The sequence below is a fragment of the Thamnophis sirtalis genome, unplaced genomic scaffold (genome assembly GCF_051295495.1).
Source record: "Thamnophis sirtalis isolate CommonGarterSnake01/CBP01778 unplaced genomic scaffold, rThaSir2_p1.2 scaffold_3, whole genome shotgun sequence".
Classification (NCBI taxonomy): Eukaryota; Metazoa; Chordata; class Lepidosauria; order Squamata; family Natricidae; genus Thamnophis; species Thamnophis sirtalis.
In genome coordinates, this window is record NW_028261383.1 from 103894182 (window position 1) to 103916023 (window position 21842).

Below are 21842 nucleotides of genomic sequence, written 5' to 3' on the forward strand. Positions count from 1 at the left end.
ATTCCATGAATATAGTTGCCGTCACTTCTAGATAAAAATGCTAGAAATAGGTTGTAAGTTTAGTTTTTAGATATAACATTTCCTGTTCACAAATATATATAGTAAAGCAACAGATCAGCGTAGAAAGCTCAAAATGAAAACATGAAAAAAACAAGTGTTTTTTAAAATTCTGTTTTTTTACTATTTCTCAATGAAATAAAAAAAAACTGCATAAGAAAAAAAGGCAAATAACCGATATGAATATTTGTACAGGTAATTCTCAACTTATTGCAGTTCATTTAGTGACCATTCGAAGTTACAACACCACTGAAAAAAGTGGTTTATGACTGTTTTTCACTTTTCACATTTATGACCGTTGCAGCATCTCCACAGTCATGTGATCAAATTTCGTACGTTTACAAGGGACCTATTATCACATATGGTGGACCTGCCCGGAAACACAAAAATATTGGACAAAGATTTGGAAATGGGTGCAAGAAATTACAGGAGAACAGATAAAATACAAACCTGAAATCTTTCTACTGGGAATAATCAAAGGGAAATATACAAAGAAAATTAAGTACATATTAACACATCTGCTAACTACAGCTAGAATAGCATTTGCCCAATGCTGGAAACAAAATAATACCCCCTCGGACGAATTAGTGATAAAAAAAACTTTGGATTGTGCAGAGATGGACAAATTAACACTGAAATTAAAATGTAAAGAAGAGTTGGAATATTATGAAATTTGGAACAATTGGTACAAATGGCTGCAAAACAGGAACAAAATTAATTAAGCCAAAAAACAATATATATAATATATATATAGAACTGTGTATAAAGGGTGTAAATATAGAAGCAAAATATTATATACATGTACAGGTATGATGACATAACAATGTTGATATAATGACTGTAAGGTGTTGTAGAAGGGAAAAAATAATAAAAAAAATTGTCAAAAACAATCCATACATTTGGCAATTGATTCATATTTATGATGGTTGCAGTGGCTCAGGGTCACAAGATCCCCTTTAGCGACCTTCTGACAAGCAAAATCAATGGGAAAGCCAGATTCCCTTAACAACCGTGTGACTAACTTAACAACTGCAGTGACTCACTGAATAACTGTGACAAGAAGGGTCATAAAAGACGATTCACTTAACAAATGTTCCACTTAGCAACCGAGATTTTAGGCTGAATTGTGGTCAGAAGTTGAGGACTACCTATAATGATAATTTGTAAAGACATACGTTGATTAAGCATCCTGTAGCTATTCTTTATGAAGAATGGAGTCTTTATGGAATTTCATCGGGAACAAATCCAGCCAAAACAGGATTTTCATCCTCTTTTCCATCTCCTGTTTTCATAGCCATATTGAGCTTGTGCCAAAACAATGGAATTTCCTGCTCATCTTCCGGCCATTTGAGGTAAGTTTTTGTCTTTAGCAATTTCCTCATTCTGTGATAGGGGGAAAGGTATTCTGTAGGAATGTCTTCCAGGAAGATAAGAACCAGGACATCCTTATGGTCATCAAAGATGCGAAAGCTTGCTACTTGTATCTCCTTGGAACACCACTCGCTCTCCAGATAGTGACGACTTATTATACAAATTGTCTTCCTGCTTGCATAGATATTATCTACAATGTTTTCAAGGATGGACCGTCCTGGCTCGAAGTCCCGGTGATGCAAACAAACTTTCCAGCCATATTGGTTTTCCAGCACTGGAAGTAGGTCATCCTCTACCCATTTCTCATCATGGGTGTTGTAGGAAAGGAAGGCATCATAATCGTATCCCGTACCTTGCCCCTTCCTTTTTTGTTTCTTGTCAACATAATAAGCAAGCAACAGGTGAAACATGTAGACCATGTGCAATTTCCATTGATAAAAGAAACAGGCAAGCATAAGTGAAAAAACTGCTGTTGCGTTTGCAATAAACAGGATAAATTCATAATCAATAAAGCAAGAAGATGTGTTAAAAGTCCATAGCAGATTTCCTTTATATGCTGGAGGGAAAGCGCAAGTGTACTTATAGAAATGGAGCACCTGAGTTTTAGGATTCTGCAGGGACCACTGAATAAACATTTGGTTGATACATTTACAGATGAAATTGTTTTGCCTGAGATCTAGGAAAAGAAGGGAAGGTAAAGAGCTTAATTGCTCGTCTGTGATAACGTCTATAACATTTCCAGTTGCTCTGAAGAGAGTCAGTCTTGAAAGGTTGGCATTGAGAAAAAAATTGAGAGAATTCAGCTTATTTCTATTCAGGTGCAGTTCTTTCAGCTTTGATATGGGGTGGAATAAAGTATTGCTCAGTGAAATAAAGTTATTGTTGCTCAAATCAAGCTCTTGAAGAGTAGGAGTAAAGGTGAATGTCTCTGGCTCTAAAGAAGAGATGGGTAAATTGCCTGCATGGAGCTGCACAATGGATTCCAAACCTTCAAAAAAATTCACTGGAAAATACTTAAGTCCTTGGCCACCCTGGCTGTTTATCTTTAGTTTCTTTAAAGATCTCAAAAGTCTAAAGGGTGGATTGGCAAGCGGTTTTGTGGATTCATAGCTGATATAATTATTAAAAAGATCAAGGTCTGCTAAAGAGCTTGCCCCTTGAAAAAAGTCTCCCCGAAAAGGTTTTGCACCTATACTGTTATGTCCAAGAATAAGAATCTGTAGGTTGTTCAGGCCTTCAAAAGCTCCTGGTACTATTGTGTCAATCCTATTGTCTGCCAGATTAAGAAACCGAAGAGAAGAAAGATTCTTAAAAATTCCCTTCTCTATAGTTTCCAAATTATTGCGCCTGAGCACCAACACTTCCAGTTTATTTAGGCTTCCTGAGAAAGGTTGTGTGATTGTTGTTAAAGAATTTTGCCCTAGATTTAGTTCTTGCAAATTGTTTAGATTATCAAAATTATGTGAAGAGACAAAATCAATCTTGTTTCCATTGATGTAGAAGGCCTTTAAATTATTTAAATATCTGAAGTCATCAGAAGTAATTTTTTTGATTTCATTAAAGCTAAGATCTAGGCTTTCTAATAATGATACATTAGGGGTAATAATTGGAACAAGAGTGGATATGTTGTTTGTCCAAGAAATGAAATGCAGCGAATTCAGTGATTGAAAAGATGCCATTGGTAGCCTTGTCAACATGTTAAATGACATATTCAAAAGCTTTAAATGTGTGCAATTTTCAAAAGCCCCTGCCTTGATGCTTGTGAACTTATTGCCTTGAAAGTTAAGATTTTGAACTTGCTGGTGCAATTGGCATACCTTTTCTATAAGATTATCTGATTCGTTTATATTTAACTGGTTTAAGTGAATAATCTCTAACTGGGAACAATTCAGCATTTGGATCACTTTTGAGATTTCAGATGGCTTCATTGCTATCCCTCCTAAATATAATGCCTTTAAGCCTTCCAGAAAGCAAGAATCTTCTATTTCCCATAAAATAGAGTTGTTGGCAATGGCAAAAGATAAATCAAGTGACAAAAGTCTTTGTAGAACTGGAGTTGTAATATTAACAAGGGAAATTGGATTATGGGATACATCTAGCTCAAGCAATGGAGGTGCACTAATAATTTCTTTGGTTGAGAAGTTCTGCAAGCCATTGTCTTTGATGTGCAACTCTCTTAAAGATCTCATATTAAAGACAGCATGCATAGCACTCAGGGTATACAGTTTATTTGAAGATAAATCAATTACCTTTAAATTCTCCAAGTTGGCAAAGGCAGAAGGGTTGATCCTGTATATTTTATTGCTGGCAAGTAGTAAGGTGGTAAGATTCATAAGTCCATCAAACATAGAACTAGAGAGAAGCTGCAGATGATTTGCACTAAGATTCAAAAATTCCAAGTGGCTTGTATGAATGAAAGCACCATCTTCAATTTTACTTATTTTATTTTGGGAAATGTTGAGAGCTTGCAAATGGCTGAAGTTCTTGAAGTCATTCTTCTCCAGACTTGGGATACTGTTCTGAGATAAATCCAAAAACACAAGTTTAGTTGGTAGATAGGTTGGAACTTTTAACAATTTCTGATTGTAGCATAGAACTTTTGTTTTGTTCCCAAAGGCATTATGGATCTCACACTTGTTGAATGTGTAAGAAGTTACTGTTTGATCTTGATTAAACACAAAAAGCCACATTGATAGAACTGTCTGAAAAAACATATTCTAGACAGTTTTTACAGCTCTGTGAATTTGAGAGTCTGAAATGGTTGTTACGGGTGTGAAATATTTGTAGCTTGATTGTGTAACAAGAGGAATGTCCTGGATGAGGAACATCAAGAATAAAATTTGGACTTCTTTTTTTGAGCATGACATTTTCTTATTTTGCCTTCCTTGTATTTATCAGAGAAAAAGGAAGCAAAACTGGTGGATATGAATTTGCAATTTAATTTCTATATGTTCTGGGTTTGGTTTAGCAAGTATGTAGAAATTTAGAGTGGCTTTGATTGGAAATTCATGTAACTATCTGTAAAAAAAGTCTTTCTTTCTTTCTTTCTTTCTTTCTTTCTTTCTTTCTTTCTTTCTTTCTTTCTTTCTTTCTTTCTTTCTTATATTTTCATTATTTGATAATACAATTACCATATTATTTTTTGACCAAATAGTTAATGAACTTTCTTGAGGAAATACAGGATGATTCCTTGTTGAAATATGACAAGTATTAGGCTGCTTCTTAATATGCTTGCCCTGAATCTCACAGAGATGGCCAGCTTGTGACCTATCATGATTAGGTGAAATGACTGAGAGAGTGATGCTTGGAAGGAGGAAATCCTGGAAAAGGATTAATCTGAACAATCTGAGCTGGATTTCAGGATAAGTTAGAGGGCTGAGATTGCCTTAACCATCCTAAACATTGACGGAGGCAATATGGCACTATTGGTTCCTGATCTCTCTGTGACTTTTGATACTCTTGAGCAGAATACAGTTCTGGACAACACAGAGATTCAGATATAGGGCTACAACTTTACAGGAGTTCCATTCTTATCTGTCTGGTAGAATTCCAATGATATTACTTGGAAACAGTTTTTCTTTTGAAAATGAAAACAATTATTCTCTGCCTAAAGCGTTTCATCATCTGCATGAAACCACTGAGAGGGATCAGGAGATTTGGGGACTGGCAGCTTTTAGTATGCTAATGATACCCAGATCTATTTTTCTATGCGGAAACATGTCTCCCTGAATATTTGCCTGCAGCCAGTGAAGGACTGGATGGAGATCATAAATAAAAACTGAACCAGATAAGATGAAGGTGCTTCTTAAGGCCCTAATTACAAAGTTAATAGGCTTTGAGAAGTGTCAGCTAACTAATGCCATAATAGAAGCAGGTTACCTGGAGCCCATTCAGTCAGGGTTCAGACGTCACTGAGGGATTGATTATTCTTATGATTGATTTTTGGACCTGGATGGGAGGGGTGGATGGGAGGGGTGGAACACTCTTTGGTCTTATTTAACTTCACGGTACCATTCTATATTGTTTACTTACTGCCTACTAGAATTAATAAGAGGGCAGTACTGCAGAGTCCAGAGTCTGTTTTCTTAACAACCACATGAAATAACTAGGAGAGGTCATTTCAGGCACCATCATTTATTTACTAAAAGTATTTAAAGGCAGCTCGATCTATATGGACTCAGGACGGCGGCAACAGTTCCAGTATATAATTAAAGCAATCAATAGTAATAATAAGAAACTATCTGTGATGGCCACTCAAATACAACTAGAGGCTGAAAGCCTAATAAGGAAAAGATAAAAGTTCCCCTCGCACATATATGCTAGTCGTTACCGATTCTAGGGAGCGGTGCTCATCTCCATTTCAAAGCCAAAGAGCCAGCTCGGTCTGAAAAGATCTCTGTGGTCATATGGCCAGCATGACTAAATGCTGAAGGCGCACAGAACGCTGTTACCTTCCCACCAAAGTGGTTCCTATTTTTCTACTTGTATTTTTACATGCTTTCTGCTAGGTTGGCAGAAGCTGGGACAAGTAATGGGAGCTCATTCCATTACGTGGCGCTAGGGATTCGTACCATCGAACTGCCAATCTTTCTGATCCACAAGCTCATCATCTTAGCCACTGAGCCACCGAGTCCCTGAAAGCCTAATAGAAGTATATAATTTCACTTGCTTCTGGAATGTAATAAAGATTGGAATCACTCATTCTTCTGGAAACAATATGTCCTATTCATTAAAGGCCACCACTGAGAAGATCTGTCACCTGATCATTAGCCAATGTCCTTTACAAGGGTGTGTGGCCAACAAGCTCTCACCAGATGTCTCTGCACTGTGTGGGCAGATTCAATTTTGACAAGGTGTTATTAGTTATATACGGTAATGTATCTTTGCCATGAAAACCTTGACCTAATATATGGAGGCTGGATAAGTCTGGATGGGTTAAAATAGACTGAAGATGAAATCTGGCAAGACAGAATTACTGTTTGTTCATAAACATCTTTCTACTGTGTTTTTAATGCTAGATGGGATGCCAGAATTCCACAAAAAGAATTCTACAAATACGGGATTTTCTTGGACTCACTGATACTGTGGGAGATTATGGAGACTATGACTAATAGAATCTTGATCCATCTTTAGTTGGTGCACCAATTAATGGTCTTGTATGGAACAGAATTACCTGACAATGGTAACACATGTCATCATTACTACAGGATTAGACTATAGCCATGCACTACAGCCAGCCTTTGAAGAAAAAAAAAACTACCTAGAAAATACATTTGGTGCAACCACTACAGGCTATAAAACCAACATTGCAGATGCTATACTAGTTCTGATATGTTTCTATTTCAAAGTGCTGGGATTGATCTAAGCTCTACACTTGCATGTGTTTCAGGCATGCTTCAGATTGGGATATAGTGTGGAGAGAGCATTTATTGCTCTTGTTGATGATGTTTGGTGGTGCTGAGATAATGCAGCACAGCAGTTTGTGCTCCTTGATCTCTCAGTGGCTTTTGATAGCATTGTCCACAAAATCCTCCTGGATGGCTGTGGAATTGGGAGTCGGAGACACTAGTTACTTCTGCACTCTCAGCTGTTGCTCAAAGAGCAAGTGGCAGCTGAGGCCACGATGATCTTTGTACGGGTTTATCTTGTGAACCCTTTGTACCTTTTCCTGAATTGAAAAGTCCTTCAGACATTTATTGATGCTCTGGTTCATCTCACAACCGGATTGTTGTAATGTGTTCTCCATGGGTCTGCTTTTGAAGACCATTCAGAAGCTACAGCTGGTTTAACATGCTGCAGCAGTTTTCAGTAGGCCCATGTGTCACTTCTGCTATGCCAACTGCATGGGTTGGCTTCCAGGTGCAATTCAAGGTGCTGGTTGTTACCCCTAAAGCTCTTTATGGCATATCTTTATAGCCTATCTCCATACCATGCTCTGGTATGCTCTGGTAGAGTATGTGCACTCCAGGTCCCCCTCTATGAAATCTGAAGAAGCATGGCTTCTCTGTCACAGTCATTGGCATTTGAAACATTATCCCCAAATGGATGACACCTACTCTCATTGGGGGTCTTAAGATTGGACTTTGGCCCTAGGCCTGGAGGGGATATATTTTTGGAAGGCCTGTTATGGTTTATTGTTATTGCTTATTGTTATTGTTTTAGTCTGTATTGTTGTTAATTGTACATACTGCATTTGGGATTTTGTAAGCTGGCCAAAGTGGAGTGAGTGGCAGTCATATTGTTATCATACATGGTTGAGCTACAAAGTATTTTCGGGACTGCCTTTTCCATCTAGAACAATTCTTATGTCAGATGGGGAAGCTCAAAGTCTGCTACATTTGTTTGGTGGGGGTGGGTGGGAACCTGGAGACTAAGTTCTCCCTCTCCCCCCAGAGGTGGGTTGCTGCTGGTTCAGCCCAGTTTGGTAGTGGAATTCAGGCCTGGGTTGCAGAACCGGCAGTGACCCAGGCCTGACACGACCCCAAACCAGTCCCCTTGCTGCCGCTGATGTCGCCGCCATGTTGGATTTTAGTGACTTCGCGTGCGCTATTTACTGTAAATTTCCATTGAACAGTGAATGTGTGTTGTGTGTGGGTTGCGAACTGGTGGTAAAACTGGCAGCAACCCCCCCGCCCTCCCCATAGAACAGGCATTTACCACGATGCGTTTTATAAAGCTGTGAAATAGGATTTTTATAAGTAACTTAGAATTTATAAAATTACTTAGTTGCTACTCTTGAGATTGTGACTAGGCACATATATTTGCTTATTATTACTTTTTTGAATATTTATTATATGCTTTTAATTTATATTTTAAACTGCTAGAAGGTATTTTTATTAAGGTGGCAGACTCCTCAGATCCTATTGAAACATTGAAGGCCAACATTCCAACAATAGGAAGGATTTTTTAAAAAATAATCTGGTAAAAGAACCAGGGATACACTAAATCTTAGTTGTGAAAGGTGCAGAACACTCCTTGTTTTGCATAAAGATTCTAGCAGAACTGGCACAGAGAAAGTCATTGGAAAAACTAGGAGTAACAAGAACAACCATATCTCCTCCTGCTCCGTCAGAAAGCGCTTGACAGGGCAAGAGGACATCATGGTAACTGAGTAAAGAATATTATTTTAGTTGGAGAGTTTTGTCCTTGTGGTTCCTGTGTTGCTATTTTGCAAGGCAACAGGAAATGAGACAGAATAAAGGAGAAAACAGTGATTTCTCAATAATAACGAGACATGTAGACTGTCAATTTCCCATGAGGGTAAAGAATTCTTGAAGCTGCAGATGCAATGTATCTGAGTCAGCTTGGGGAAGCCTGCCCACTACTATGCCAATGATTTGGCCATATTGCTAACTAGAAAATGTTTTATATATGTTAAAATACATCTTACATATGGAATATAAAAGTATTGATATTTTGAATGGATGGATGGATGGATGGATGCACCAATTGGTCCTGCTTTTATCTGTTTATAGCTAGGCCTTTTCTTCCGCCCTTAATAAACCCATGGTGACTCTAACTCTTGTGTAAAATATATATTCTAAGCAGCCATTGCAAACAGTAAGTCACAATTTCTGTCTATTTCATGGCTTAATCCTCCAGCATGAACTAACATTCTACAAATTGAAATCATTCCGAGCTGCCTCCAAAGGCGTAAAAGAGCAGATAATGCGAAGAGCAAAGAGGATGCACAGTTCTGTGTTATAACAGATTAGGGAGATAAGAGTCCAAAATGTTCGCACAAAATTAGCCAAAGCTGAGTATGATGATAATTTCCAATGCACTGAATCCAGTGGAAGTTGCAAAATGCTCACCGTTGTCTTCCAGGCTCCATTCAGGACAGATGCAGGCAATGTCATGTCAACTCAGGGAGATGCCATTCAGCCATTTAGGATTTGCTATATTAGACCTTTTTAATCTGTGCAATTGGATTAGAAAGCCTTTTCTGGGTTTTTCTTCTTGTTATTTTGTTATTGAAACAAAAAGACAAACTGTAGATATTCATGGATGTACTGGAATTTAGAGATGCATGTGATCAATGCATACTAATAAGAACTGAATTAATTTCTCTGTCAAGGTAAATTTGCAGTCTTTAAATGTTTGTGGGAATGACTTCCATATTTTGGCTATATCTAGATACACCATGCTGTAATATTCCGTCCCACATTGAGTAATTTAATGTTTTTGTATTGCAGTTTGTTGCTGGGATGCTTTTAGACTTATGTGATACAATCTTCCAAATGTCAGAAGTGATACTTCAAGGTAAACATATATACTGTAGCTTTGCAGCCAAAGTAAACCGGTTTATACAAGAAACATAATGAACACATTTCTCAATAAGAACCAATAATTTCTATGTTGTGCCACTTGTGATCAAACAGGCTCAACAACATTTGTTTCTTTCCTTGTAATGTTTACTTTGTAATCTTTCCATTCTAGGCATTTTAGCCAATCAAGACAAGCAGAGATGAAATTACATATTATGAGCAGCTCAGGAGGCTGGCCTCTTTAACAAATCTGATGCAAAATCCTTAGGGTTAGCAAGCCAACATACTATCCGGATATACTTGGGTTTCCTAAAGATACCAGAAAGAAGGCACACACTAGGGTAAGCATAATCTTGTGTTCTTCAAATCTTTGGCCATAAATACTTCAGATTTGTGACATATATTGGTGACAAATGAAGGCAAATCATGGGTATAAACTGAGACTGGGGATGATTAATCTGAATTTTAGAAAATCATATTGTCATAGTTGAACCTTGCCCAACCATAATTTACACTGTGGAATTATTCTAGAACAGTTTGTTCCATATATCTGAAGTGTACCATGCAAATGTTATGTCTGGGAGAGATTTTTCTGTCAGAAAGGAACTACCTATTACCTTGTATATTTCTGCAAGTGCAGATATGTGTTTCAATTTTGAAACTAAGAGATGAGAAGATTGGTAGAGAATTTACTTGTTTGAGCACTAGATGGTATCATGAAACACTTGTAGAGCTTCTCAAATATTGCCTAAACAAGTAAGAACATTCGCAAAATCAACATGGTTGAAGGAGAAGAATGTAGCCTTTCTGTCATTGGCACTTTATAAATAATATATATGAGTGTGTGTTTATTATTTTTATAGATTATGTGGGGATTTGCACTCCTATATGACACAACAACTAGGTTTATTGCTTTCAAAGACTATTGTTTAAACATCTCTTTCAAACAAGCTGTCTTTATCAGCCTTTGAGGGAAGCAAGATCAAGAAACAAGCATGGTTGTGTGTCTTAAAATAGTGGTTCTCAACCTGTGGTCTGCATACCCCTGTGGGATTGTGATGTTGTCACAGGGGGTCTGTGATGGCTTGAAGAAATGTTATGATTTAAATGTTGAGTTGAGTTGAGTTGAGTTGAGTTTTGGGAGTTTGTGGCCATAGTCACACAAAACAGCACAAGAATTTAAATGGGATCCATGATAAAGAAAAGGCTGAGAACCATTGTATTGTATTGTATTGTATTGTATTGTATTTATTAGATTTATAGGCCACCCAATCCCGGAAGATTGTCTTAGAATGGGGTGTCAAACTGGATTTCTTCAAGGGCCAGATCAACATTATAGTTTGCCTCTGCGAGCTGGTGTGTGGGGGGGCAGCACGGGGAGTAGGGGGAAGACGGGACGGACACCTCCTGCAGGACTTTGTCAACCGAAAACAGGCCACATGGAGGCCCCTGTGGCCCACTTTCTGCCTCCCTGGCCTCCAGTAGCACTCTGCTAGCCGAAAATGGGTCATGCAGAGATCCAGCAAGGCTCCTGCATGGGCCATTTTTGGTTGACAAAGTGATGCTGGAGGCCAGGGAGGCCAAAAACGGGCCATGCGGGGGCCTCGTAGGGTTCTGTGTGGCCCATTTTTGGCCGGCAGTGTGCTGCAAGAGGCCGTGGCCTGTTTTGGCGAGCAGAGGTATCACAAGCTGGTCCTTTGATAATCTGGCCGGCCATGCAGGCCAGATTTAAGCACCCCATGGGCCTGATGTGGCCTGCAGGCCTTGAGTTTGATGCCCCTGTATTAGAATATTCTTTATTGCGGTAGGGTAAAATAACAGAATGTTAAAAATCTGTCAGAATTATTGTCTGTTCCATTTTACACAGAGCTAAATCATGGGGGTGGGGGGTATTTTGTGTTTTTTCCTTTTGCTTTCATTTTTCTTAGGAATTACTAATCTTTTCTGCATCTGCCCCTCCATTTAATGGTCCATCATTTCTTTCTCAAGGCCTGATTTCACACCACCTCTCCCATCAGAATCACTCCCCTTCCTCAGTTGCAAATGACCCAGCATCTCACCAAGGTTAATCGACAAGTGTGAAAGGAAAGAGCTAGATAGACTTGGAAATTGTTTCTCCCCTTCCTGTTGCCTATCAACTGTAACTGGAGTGTCCAACATGGAAAGAAGCAAAGAGGCACTGGGGACTGTCTTATCAGTATTGGTAGCAGTTCAAGGGAATGTAAAAATTTTAGATGGAAGTACTGAACACTTCAGGATAGCCCTTCCAGTGATTTTCTAATTGTCCCAGCGTGCCTCATCCAGAAGATTGATTAATCACAATAAGATCATCCCAAAGCATGTTCTTGCATACCCATAGAAATCAGGAACATATTCATGAGTCTAGCCCTTTTTTTTGGTTCATTTTGCAGATTTTGCAGATTTGGTTCTCTTGGTCAGATGGTTAAATGCAGCTCTAAAACTTTGCATTATCATCTAGTAATTATCTGACAATGGATCATTTCCCTCTGGGATAGGCACTGCTCATCCTCACTTAATGACCTATCTCTTAGCAACTGATCAAAGTTACAATGGACCTCCTTGTTCAAGAATTCTGACCTCTTTCCTAGTGGTTACATGACTGCATTTCATTTGCTTGGCAATCAGGTCACCTTTATGACCAATTGTAGTTTTCCATAGTCACATGACTGCAATTTGTGATGTTTTTTGTGGTTCCACCACACATGCACGCACAACAAAAGTGCGCCTGACTAAACCGCGGTGTCTAAAGCGCGGTGACAAAACCGTGCGACGAATGAGCGACTAATTAGCCCTAAAGCGCGCCGACAAAAGCGCGCCGACAGAAGCGCACTGTAACATAACCCTCAACCTAACCCTAAACCCGTGACCCGGCAAAAGCGCGATCGACAAAATCGCGCCTTTGACGTCATCACAGCGCGACGAAAAAGATCGAAAAATTCAAATAAAAATTAATAAAAATTAAATTAAAGCAAGCCGATTCACATAAAGGTAAGGGTTAGGGTTAGGGTTAGGGTTAGGGTTAGGTTAAGGGTTAGGGTTAGCTTTAGAGCGTTAGCGTTAGCGTTAGGGTTAGGATAAGGGTTAGCGTTAGGTTTTTCGTTACTTTAACGGTTAGGTTTAGGGTTAGGTTTAGGGTTAGGTTAAGAGTTAGGTTTAGGGTTAGGTTTAGGGTTAGGTTTGGGGGGCTTAGGGTAAGGTTTTTGCTTTATTTTTACATTTTTCGATCTTTTTCGTCGCGCTGTGATGACGTCACAGCGCGCTTTTGTCGAGCGCAATTTTGTCCTACGCGCTTTTGTGGTGGAACCCCCTAAACCTAACCCTAAACCTAACCCTCAACCTAACCCTCAACCTAACCCTCAACCTAACCCTCAACCTAACCCTAAACCTAACCCTAAACCTAACTGTAAATCTTGCCTTAAATGAAATCGCGCTTCTGTCGGCGCGGTGTTGTCGGTGCGCTGTTGTCGGCGTGCTTTTGAAATCGCGGTTTTAGCGCCACGGTGTTGTCGGCGCGCTTATGACGTTCATGCTTTTGACGGGTCACGGTTTTTTGCTACTTTCCCGCCTTTGCAGCTGGTTTTCAGCAAACCCCCGACTCCCCTAGTAATAAATTGATTTGCATTCACTAAATGACTGCTGTGTTCACTTAATGACCATAGCATTCACTTAACAACTGCTGCAAAAAAGTTATAAACTTGGATCTGGTCATGTGATTGCCTTGACTTATGACTTTCATAACTTATGATGAAAATTCTAGGCTCCATTACAGTCATAAATTGAAGCCTATCTATATGTGGTGACACTTATTATCAAACTAGTGTTAAGTGCATTAACTTAGCCCGTATGTTTCAAGCTGTGTTATAATTTACACACTGACTAGGTGAGAGCAATTTACCAGTTATAAGATTTTAATGCAGGAATATATAAACATGATCTGCAGTAGAAGTTCCTACTTCATGACATAGCTATTGTTAGCGTTTCAGATAACTAGATTTCCACAATGCATAAGAAAGGAACCCATATTCATTACCCTGAGCCACATCTAGATGATCTGACAATGGTTTACTGTTGTGGCCCAGCAGGATCCGGTTGAGCTGCTGAGGGACTCGGATAGTGAGGAACCATATGAGTCTGCCATGGAAGATGTGAAGGATCCTGTTCAGGGTTCAGATTCAGAGCAAGGACCAGAGAGGCTGGTTGGCCACCAGGAAGCGCCTGAGGCATGGAGCAGTGGAGAAGATCAAAGGCAGTTTGTCCTTGATGCTAGATTGAGAAAGGCTGAGAAACGGAAGCAGCAATTCCGTGGGCAGACTCACAGAAGATAATTAAGCACAGGTGGTTGTAGATTGGCCCTCCCAAGAGAGTTTATAAGTGAGGCATTGGGAGGGGACATTTGCAGGAAACAACCATTCGAATTAGGAGTGAAGAAAATCTGTCTGTATTCTAGCTGTGTCTGTTCGTTTGGATTATCTGCGTTGCTTCATTTTAACTATCTGGGTTGCTGCCAAGCTATTCTATTGAATGTGAGTTGTCTGGGCCCTCACCAAAGGATTCGTTATCTCAGTAAATAGTGGCAAACAGCCAAGCCTGTGTTCTGGTTTATTCACAAGCCAGGGGGGGTCAGAACAGTTTACCAATATCTCTAACATCAATTTCCTGCCTGTTTTTGCTGTCTCTTGCTTTTCAGTAAATTACATTAAAGCTTTATTTCATATATGAGCTTTTTATACCTTGCACTATGATTAGAGAAGAGTTCTTTTAACTCCTGCACTTGCAGCCTACTGTTTGTAAGTATTGGTTGTAGAAATTATTGTTGTTGTGTCTGAGGCAGGGGAGAGTTTCATTCCTTTTTATTTAGGAAAAAGGAAAGGAGTATTATGCTCAAAACTAATTACATTCCTTTCAGTGGTGATGGATGTGAACAGAGAAAGGGGGCCATGACCAAATGCTGCACTGGATAATGCAAAAAATAAATAAATCTATGAAACACAGCAATGTTTTATTTGGTAAAGTGAAGTTTAAGTCAGAAGTAATCTAGAGCAGGGTTTCTCAACCTTTGTGGTATCATGATCCCTTAAAATAATTAATGAGTTTATGTGACCTCCTCCCCCTCATCTTATTATACTTTGTTCAGAGCCTGTTCCGCACATGGAAACTGATCATTTCCAGAAGTCACACCTGGCACCTGGGCTCTCCTTCTGTAACCTTTGTGCTCACAGTTACAACTCCTGCAACACACATTTGACACACCCCAGAGCTACCCAAGCAAGGCCAAGGCACCCTTTTCTGTCTCACCTTCCTTGCCTTTCAAGGCTTCTTCCAGTGGGGAAGGTCACCCTGAGTCCCTGATGCTGAGTGTGTTGCAGATCTACCCTAAGAAACCCAAACTCATTGGATCCTACCTGTGAAAGGGTCCGTGAAAAAAAAATCTGGTCATTGCTAAATACAGTAAGGAAGAGATGCTGAATGGCCCTTTTGCACAAAAAAGAGGGAGTGAGGACTCTTTTCATAGGGCGGGACTGAGAAAGAGGCAAAAAAAGAGTTTGAATATTGTTTCTCTGCAAAGGGCTTGCTGTTGAAACACAGCATTAACTAGAATATTTTAATTATGGCTTCCTAAATTTTCTTCAGTAAAGAATGACTTATCAGGAGTACTTGAATTCTTATGAGCTTTTCTAATGGCTAATAGTCCTGCTTCTAAGTGAAATCTGACAATCAAAGAGATGCAAGGGAATCTTCTGAGAGATGCAAGGGAAGAAGTGTTGCATTGTCCAGGATTGGGTGCACCGGAATCCAGCATAAAACTCCCCCAGAGGCGGCTCCAGGAAGAGTGATTGTTGGAAAAGGGAGAAGGTGAACACCCGGGTCCTCTTTGGATCACCTTAGGCAGTGCTTACAAGTAGCTTGGAATTGTCCCAGGAACTGTTCTGAAGAGTGCAAAAACTGTTGAAAAAGAATTCTGGTATTTAGATCCTATGCAGAGCCTAGCCTAGTGTCAACAGTCAACAAAGGCTCCCATTTCCACACTGAAGAACTCCTTCCTCAGTTTTGCTTCTGCACCTCAGATTTACAATTTGAGGGCTTCTGGTCTTGGGAATGTGATGGCACATGATGCATGATGTCATTCAGAACAGAGCAGAATAACAGAGTTGAAAGAGACCTTGGGAGTCTTCTAGTCCAGCCCCGGCTCAAGCAGGAGATCATATATGATTCCAGGTGATGAGATGTGTATTGTGACATCACAATGTAAGCCCTGCAATTTATATATTTGTATCCAATGTTGGGCCAGAAGCACAAGCAAGCAGAATTTGTCATAACATCACAAAGTACTTCTCACTATTTTTTTTTCATCACTGTAGTTAGTAGCATACACCTAAGCTGTCTTCTATTAGCAGTTCTCCAAAATAACAATGAATGTAACTTAGATGAAAAATCTCTGTATAAAGAAACATAGAGCAGGAAAGAGAAACATGACAAAAAGATAAAAGGGCATGGCAGAGAAGAGAATGAAGATAGCAGGTTGCGTAAATTCTGACATGCTACTGAATACACATGATGCATAAATCTTTGAAGGCAAGATACATTATTCTCAGCTGAGATATCAATTCCATTTTGAATTTAATAAGAAGTAACTTCAAAAGCAATGTCTTCCATTGAGCATGTTTTCAATTTAAAATTGTGTTGTTGAAGAACATTTCCATATCATCTTATCACTGCTTCGACAGCAGGACCCAAACTATGCATTTTGGCTTTGAGTCTACAATTTATAATATATCACATGGAGATCTAAAACACTAATGAGAAGAATCCTCTTCAACAAAAGCAGACACCTGCATCTTAAGAGGAAGAAGGTCTGTTTTATTTAAACCTGCATTATTTAGCAGTTCCGAAAATGTAAAAATACAACTAAGCAGGTGCTGAAACTTGGCTGCAGTTTCTAAAAATTAGTACTCTTCTTTAAAACGGTGGAATGAACCATAAATACATTAACTCAAGGAAGAAGTGGAAAAACATGTATTTCCTTTGTATAGCTGAATCCACCATACTTCTTAGTTTCCTTCTACATTAAACTCAGCTTGATGTTATTTCAGTTATCCATGCTATCTTATTGTTAATTAAATGCAAAACTGTAATTAAGTTCCTTAGGTTATTTTGGTTTTTATTATAATTAGATAATGGAAAAAATCTGCATTACTTCTAGTAAAGTTTTCACTAAAATCTAGATTATGTGGAAAGTTGCATTTCCAAATTATATTGATTTTTTTTGCCATTTTTAAATTGCAACTCTCAACTATACATGGGTGTCAAACTCACCGCATCACGTTGCTGTCATGTGATGTTTTGCAATGTCCCCCCCCCTTCCTGGAGTTGCACTGGGCATGGCCTGCAATGTGATGCATCTGGCCTGTGGCTTAAAATTTCTCTCTTACCAGTGTTTTTAGCCTGGAGTTGATAGGTCATTGACATCCTCAGTCATCTCGCAACATAGACCAGTTTCTCTCAAAAGAAGTATTATTTGTTGTCCATACATAGATTTGTTGCTACGTGAAGACCAATTCTTTGGCTAGGTTTATTCCAATTTCAACCAAGAAACATAGAGTAAAGCCCTGTTGATCAGTCACGAGATGGCTCCACTGTAGATGCCCTTCATTTGGAAACTGAAGCCATTGTCCAAGAAGAGTTACATCTGGGTCTTGTTGGAGGGGGAAAAATATCTGTGATCTCGGTTTGGCTTCCTCCCTCTTTATAATCTTGTACCACACCGATCTCTGGCTCTAATCAGAGTTCACAATAGCTATCTCTTGTGAGGACTATTTTAAGTATTTAAATAATAATAATAGTAACAGCTCTCCTACTTAGTATGTTCTCAAATATTCTTCCACTGTTCTGCAGTAAATACTCTGAGTTTTACTAACCATGTGTCTGTATTGTAATTGGGAGAACTAAATAAATGTGGGATAAAGTGCATGGAATTTCACCTTTAGTTTATATTCTTTATTATTGGCATACCACACTTCTGCAGTAAACTTAGCTTATTGCAGTCAAACCACAGCTGATACTGATGCTGTGTGCTTCAAATAAAAAAGTTCCTACCCAATACCAGTATTTATAGTACAAAATTTAAAATTATCACATGGAGCTTATATACGTGCAGCCTCTTGTATCGTCATCTCACTTGGGTCTTTTTTATTCTCAGTTGTAATACTATTTTGGTTATTATTTAATAATAATAATCTCAATAAAGATAGGATCCCTAAATGTCCTAAAACATTGTGTCCCCACTTTCTCTTACAAAATGTGTTTTCTGATACAGAGACAACTGTGCAGAGCATTTTAAAAAATCACTGCGGGAATCTTTCTTATTCCAGGAACAAGGACCATTCTCTGTGATGCAGATTAACTGGATTCCACATTCAGATCTAACTACTGTTTTATAGAATGGGTTTCTTATTATTTAAATATCACTTTCTTCCTTATCCATTTCTATTCCAACATACCTGCAGCCCTATGCAAAAAATTAAGGTTGTGTTCATTTTCCCTCCCACCCCCACATCTACGATCCTCTTTATTGATTCTGTCTTCTTTGCATTGTCACAGCAGGGAATTTGTTAAATGGTGAATAGTGTTGCCAGAGTTTTCTTATTTTTACAGTGATTTTCTCTTACTTTGTTGCTAGCGTTAGAATGACACTTTGCTGTTCTAATGCTTTAATGTCAGCATTCCCAACTACAGTGGCCAGCATGGCAGCATTTCTCTGTGCCTTTCAGACCTCCCACCATCCTTCTAGATGTGCTATTTCCTATAATGAACTTCAAGAAATTGCAGGCCAAGGCCTGTGGCAGAAAAAAAATGACAGAATAAAATAGAAGGAAGGCATTGGATTGGCAGAGGGAGCTAATGGAAATGCAGAGAAGAAATTGATCTGAAATAAACAACCCTCAGCAAACATTTACGTGAGATCAGCCTGGTTGGTGGTGAAATTAGATTTAAATCCTGAAAGATAATGTTCTGCTGAATGCAGGTCATATGTGCAGTCATCAGAACAATAGAACCTATTCCTCCTTTGCCAACTATAAATAGATAACTTGAAGTTAAAACATTGATATTTAATACCTGCATTCTCTTGCCCTTATAGCTACTTCCTTCCTCTTTTTCTTTCATGATGAAAATGGCCATACAATCAAGAGGGTTGGGTTAACAATATGAAGTGGTATAGGATGCTCCTGGATCGATGGGAATAAAATAACTCATCCATTTAAAACTAAATAGTGTTACCTAGGTAATTATTTCACTGAACTGCAGTAAAGCTGTTGTGCAAACTAATGCTAATTTATTTAGGCAATTGTGCTCAATTTAAATATTAAAAATTTAAACATTTTATAATCAATTACTTAATTTAAGGCTTAATTAGCTGCAAATTATTTAGCTGGCAGCTGGTATACTAATAACAACAAGCAGCCCAAATGTACTGTATTATATAGTTTCTGTCATTCCCCCACCGTTTAGTACAATGAAACCCAGCAGTATCAGACTGGGAAGTATGATTTCGGCAAATAAGGAATTTTAGGACTATAGACCCAACTGGCCAAACATTCCTGGTGGTGAAGTCCCAGGAGATCTAAAGGGATTTAGTCAGGGAAGTGGTTAGTGATAACCTAAAAGAGACAGAATAGTGGTGGTGGTGGTGGTGGGGGACTGTCCGTCAGATACAAAAGTGGAGCAAATGTCCTGAGATCCATTTAAATTGAAATGCTGCTAAGATTGTGGCATGTATAATAAACTATTGTTGATAATTTCTGGAAGTTTCTCAATCCTGCTGGGTCATCTTAAGGATATGATATGGTAGGAATTGCAATGCTTTGGGCATCCTCATGCACGCGTGGTGGTGGGGGGAGAGAGGGGGGGGGAGGGAATTGTATCATCAAGCTGAGAAACCGGTCTGTTTGCTTCTTGCTCCTGTGCCTTGGAGCAAGATTATAAAGGTATGAAAATGTAATAAGCGTAAAGCTTACTTTTTCTACTTACCTACTGGAATAATTTGTGTACTTTCTCAATCAAAACTCTCTTGATTTAGGGCTATTAGGGCACACAAAAAATGAGTAATCACTAAATGCTCAGAAGGCAGTCCTAGGTGATAGCTTATGTGTCCCTCCCCCCCAGTTAGATATGGAACGAATAATACAACCCATTTATATTTGTAAGGAGATTTATGCCACACAGTTTGCTTGCTTGCAGCTGTCACAAACCCCCTTTGTCCATAAAAGCAAAGAATGCTGTCCGCGGATGTTGTGCCTGGAGCAAGCTGAAGGCTGCTTGTTAGCAAAGAGGCAATGAAAGTTCTTTGGGCTTTGAAATGAAAGTTTTTTGCGCTTTCAAAGTTCTTTGACCTTACCCTGTTCCCTCTGTCTCTAATTGTCCCTGGTTATTGATTCCCTGGCAGGCCACCTTCCATTTTCATCCAGCAAGCTCCAGAGCTGGCCAGCTGCCACTGAATTGGTTGCCTTGGCTGCGTTTAACTGCATAGGGAGGGTACTGTACAGAACAGAAACTCTCAGCTGACACAGCCTACTTCTGCAGTAAACAGCCCACATGCTCTCAGCCGAGGAGGCTGGGCTATCAGCCTACGTAACAACTGGAGCTCAGGGGTTTATCATTAATTCTTTTAAAGAGCAACACAGCAGCTCGAACAAGCTTGAAGCTCTGGGCTAATTCGCAGGTAAGAATTCATAAGCCAGAAGAGAAAAGTGTTTTGCCGGTAGTGAAAATATTTTCCAACACAGCAGGTCAATTCAGATGTATACTTAGCAAAATCTACAGGATAGCCATTCATCAACACCAGGTAGGTTTCTATTCTTGCCTGGGTGAATGGAAAGGTTACATAAACACATTCTAGATTCTTCACATTCCACCATCTTCGGGAGAAGACAAGGCCAGGAAGAATTTAGGGGGAAAGCTACTCTTTCTATGATCTTCACCAATCTATTAAGTTTTCCACCATTAGCTTTCTGACAAGGGCACTGCATACTAAGTAGAAATTAAGCAGGTTCAAGTTGAGACATGATGTTATGCCAACTGGCATTGGCTAAAGTTTGTTTTCTTGCCACTATTAATAACATAAGGCACAAGGGGGAGGGGTGGAAATAAAGGAACCCAAACATGTCGGGATGCTATTTTTCCTGGGTTGTGGTATTTACATGTTTAGAAGGAGCATGTTTTAGAGTGCTGCTGCTGGGATTTGACAGTTCATTACTGAAGGCCTATTTCGAGGGCTCTCCATTATGAAGAACAGTCAGAATATAGATATTTGAAAAAAGCAGAGGGTGTTTGTGAGGAGATTTTTGTTATTCTTACAGGTCATAAATATTTGCAGGCAAAGATTTTGGCCATGTTGTTAATGTCAGTAAGTTCTCCATGGACACTCTGAAGTGTTACAATCCCACTGAAGTTGTGCTACCTTTCCCCCCTCTGTATGCTGATCTGTATTGTACTTCCATGTGATTCCTGGCAAAATACCAGCTTTTCTTCATTATTTACTGTTTTGTGCTTGCAACAGGACTTAGTGTTTTAAATATCTGGATGCTAGCTGTACTGTAGACAGTTGGTTTGTAGCTACATAGCCAGTGATTGGCCCAAAATTAATTCTTCAGTTGTACATAAATATGCACACACTTTTATATATGTGTATACATGCGTGTGAGTACAGGTAATCCTTAATTTACAACAGTTCACTTAGTGAGCATTCAAAGTTACAACGGCACTGAAAAAGTGACTTATGCCCATTTTTCACAGTTACCACCTTTGCAACATCCCCATGGTCATGTGATCAAAATTCAGATGCTTGACACGTGTGTGTGTGTGTGTGTGTGTGTATGTGTGTGTGTAAATCATATGTGTATTGTCGAGCAATATGACATCCACATTCAAGTTTTCTGATTCAATTCCAAGGTTGAATTCTACCAAGGTAAAGCCCTTTTATCTCCACCTAGCATTCAGGGTAAGAACCTTCATACTCCTTGCTTTCTAGAGTCACACTGATGTACTAAGATTAAACAGTACAACTTGCAGAATTCATCTGATGTAAGAAAGTTACAGCAAAGTTACACTTTGAATTTTAATGTAGACTCT

The 21842-nt window shown here is 39.1% G+C and overlaps 2 protein-coding genes across 4 annotated transcripts in view; one reads left to right on the forward strand and one right to left on the reverse strand.

The window, feature by feature from the left end:
* Positions 1-1277: 1277 nt before the first annotated feature.
* LOC106540596 (uncharacterized) lies at positions 1278-4142 on the reverse strand. Its single transcript, XM_014055770.2, has one exon. It carries the CDS (start codon positions 4140-4142, stop codon positions 1278-1280), a length of 2865 nt encoding a protein of 954 aa, XP_013911245.2.
* A 5807-nt stretch (positions 4143-9949) lies between these two features.
* The window catches only part of ARHGEF37 (Rho guanine nucleotide exchange factor 37), a 54897-nt gene continuing 43004 nt past the window's right edge, over positions 9950-21842 (forward strand). Inside the window, exon 1 of one of the 3 annotated variants that reach the window (XM_087709638.1) lies at positions 9950-10036. The gene's annotated coding sequence lies outside the window, so the exon portion shown is untranslated. Of the gene's footprint in view, positions 10037-20343; positions 20557-21842 lie in introns of those variants that run through there. The other 2 variants (XM_087709639.1, XM_014055782.2) reach the window with 2 other exon arrangements.

Excerpts from the sequence above, each read along its gene's own strand:
- LOC106540596 (XM_014055770.2), bottom strand. The coding sequence starts at position 4,142 with ATGTTTTTTCAGACAGTTCTATCAATGTGGCTTTTTGTGTTTAATCAA.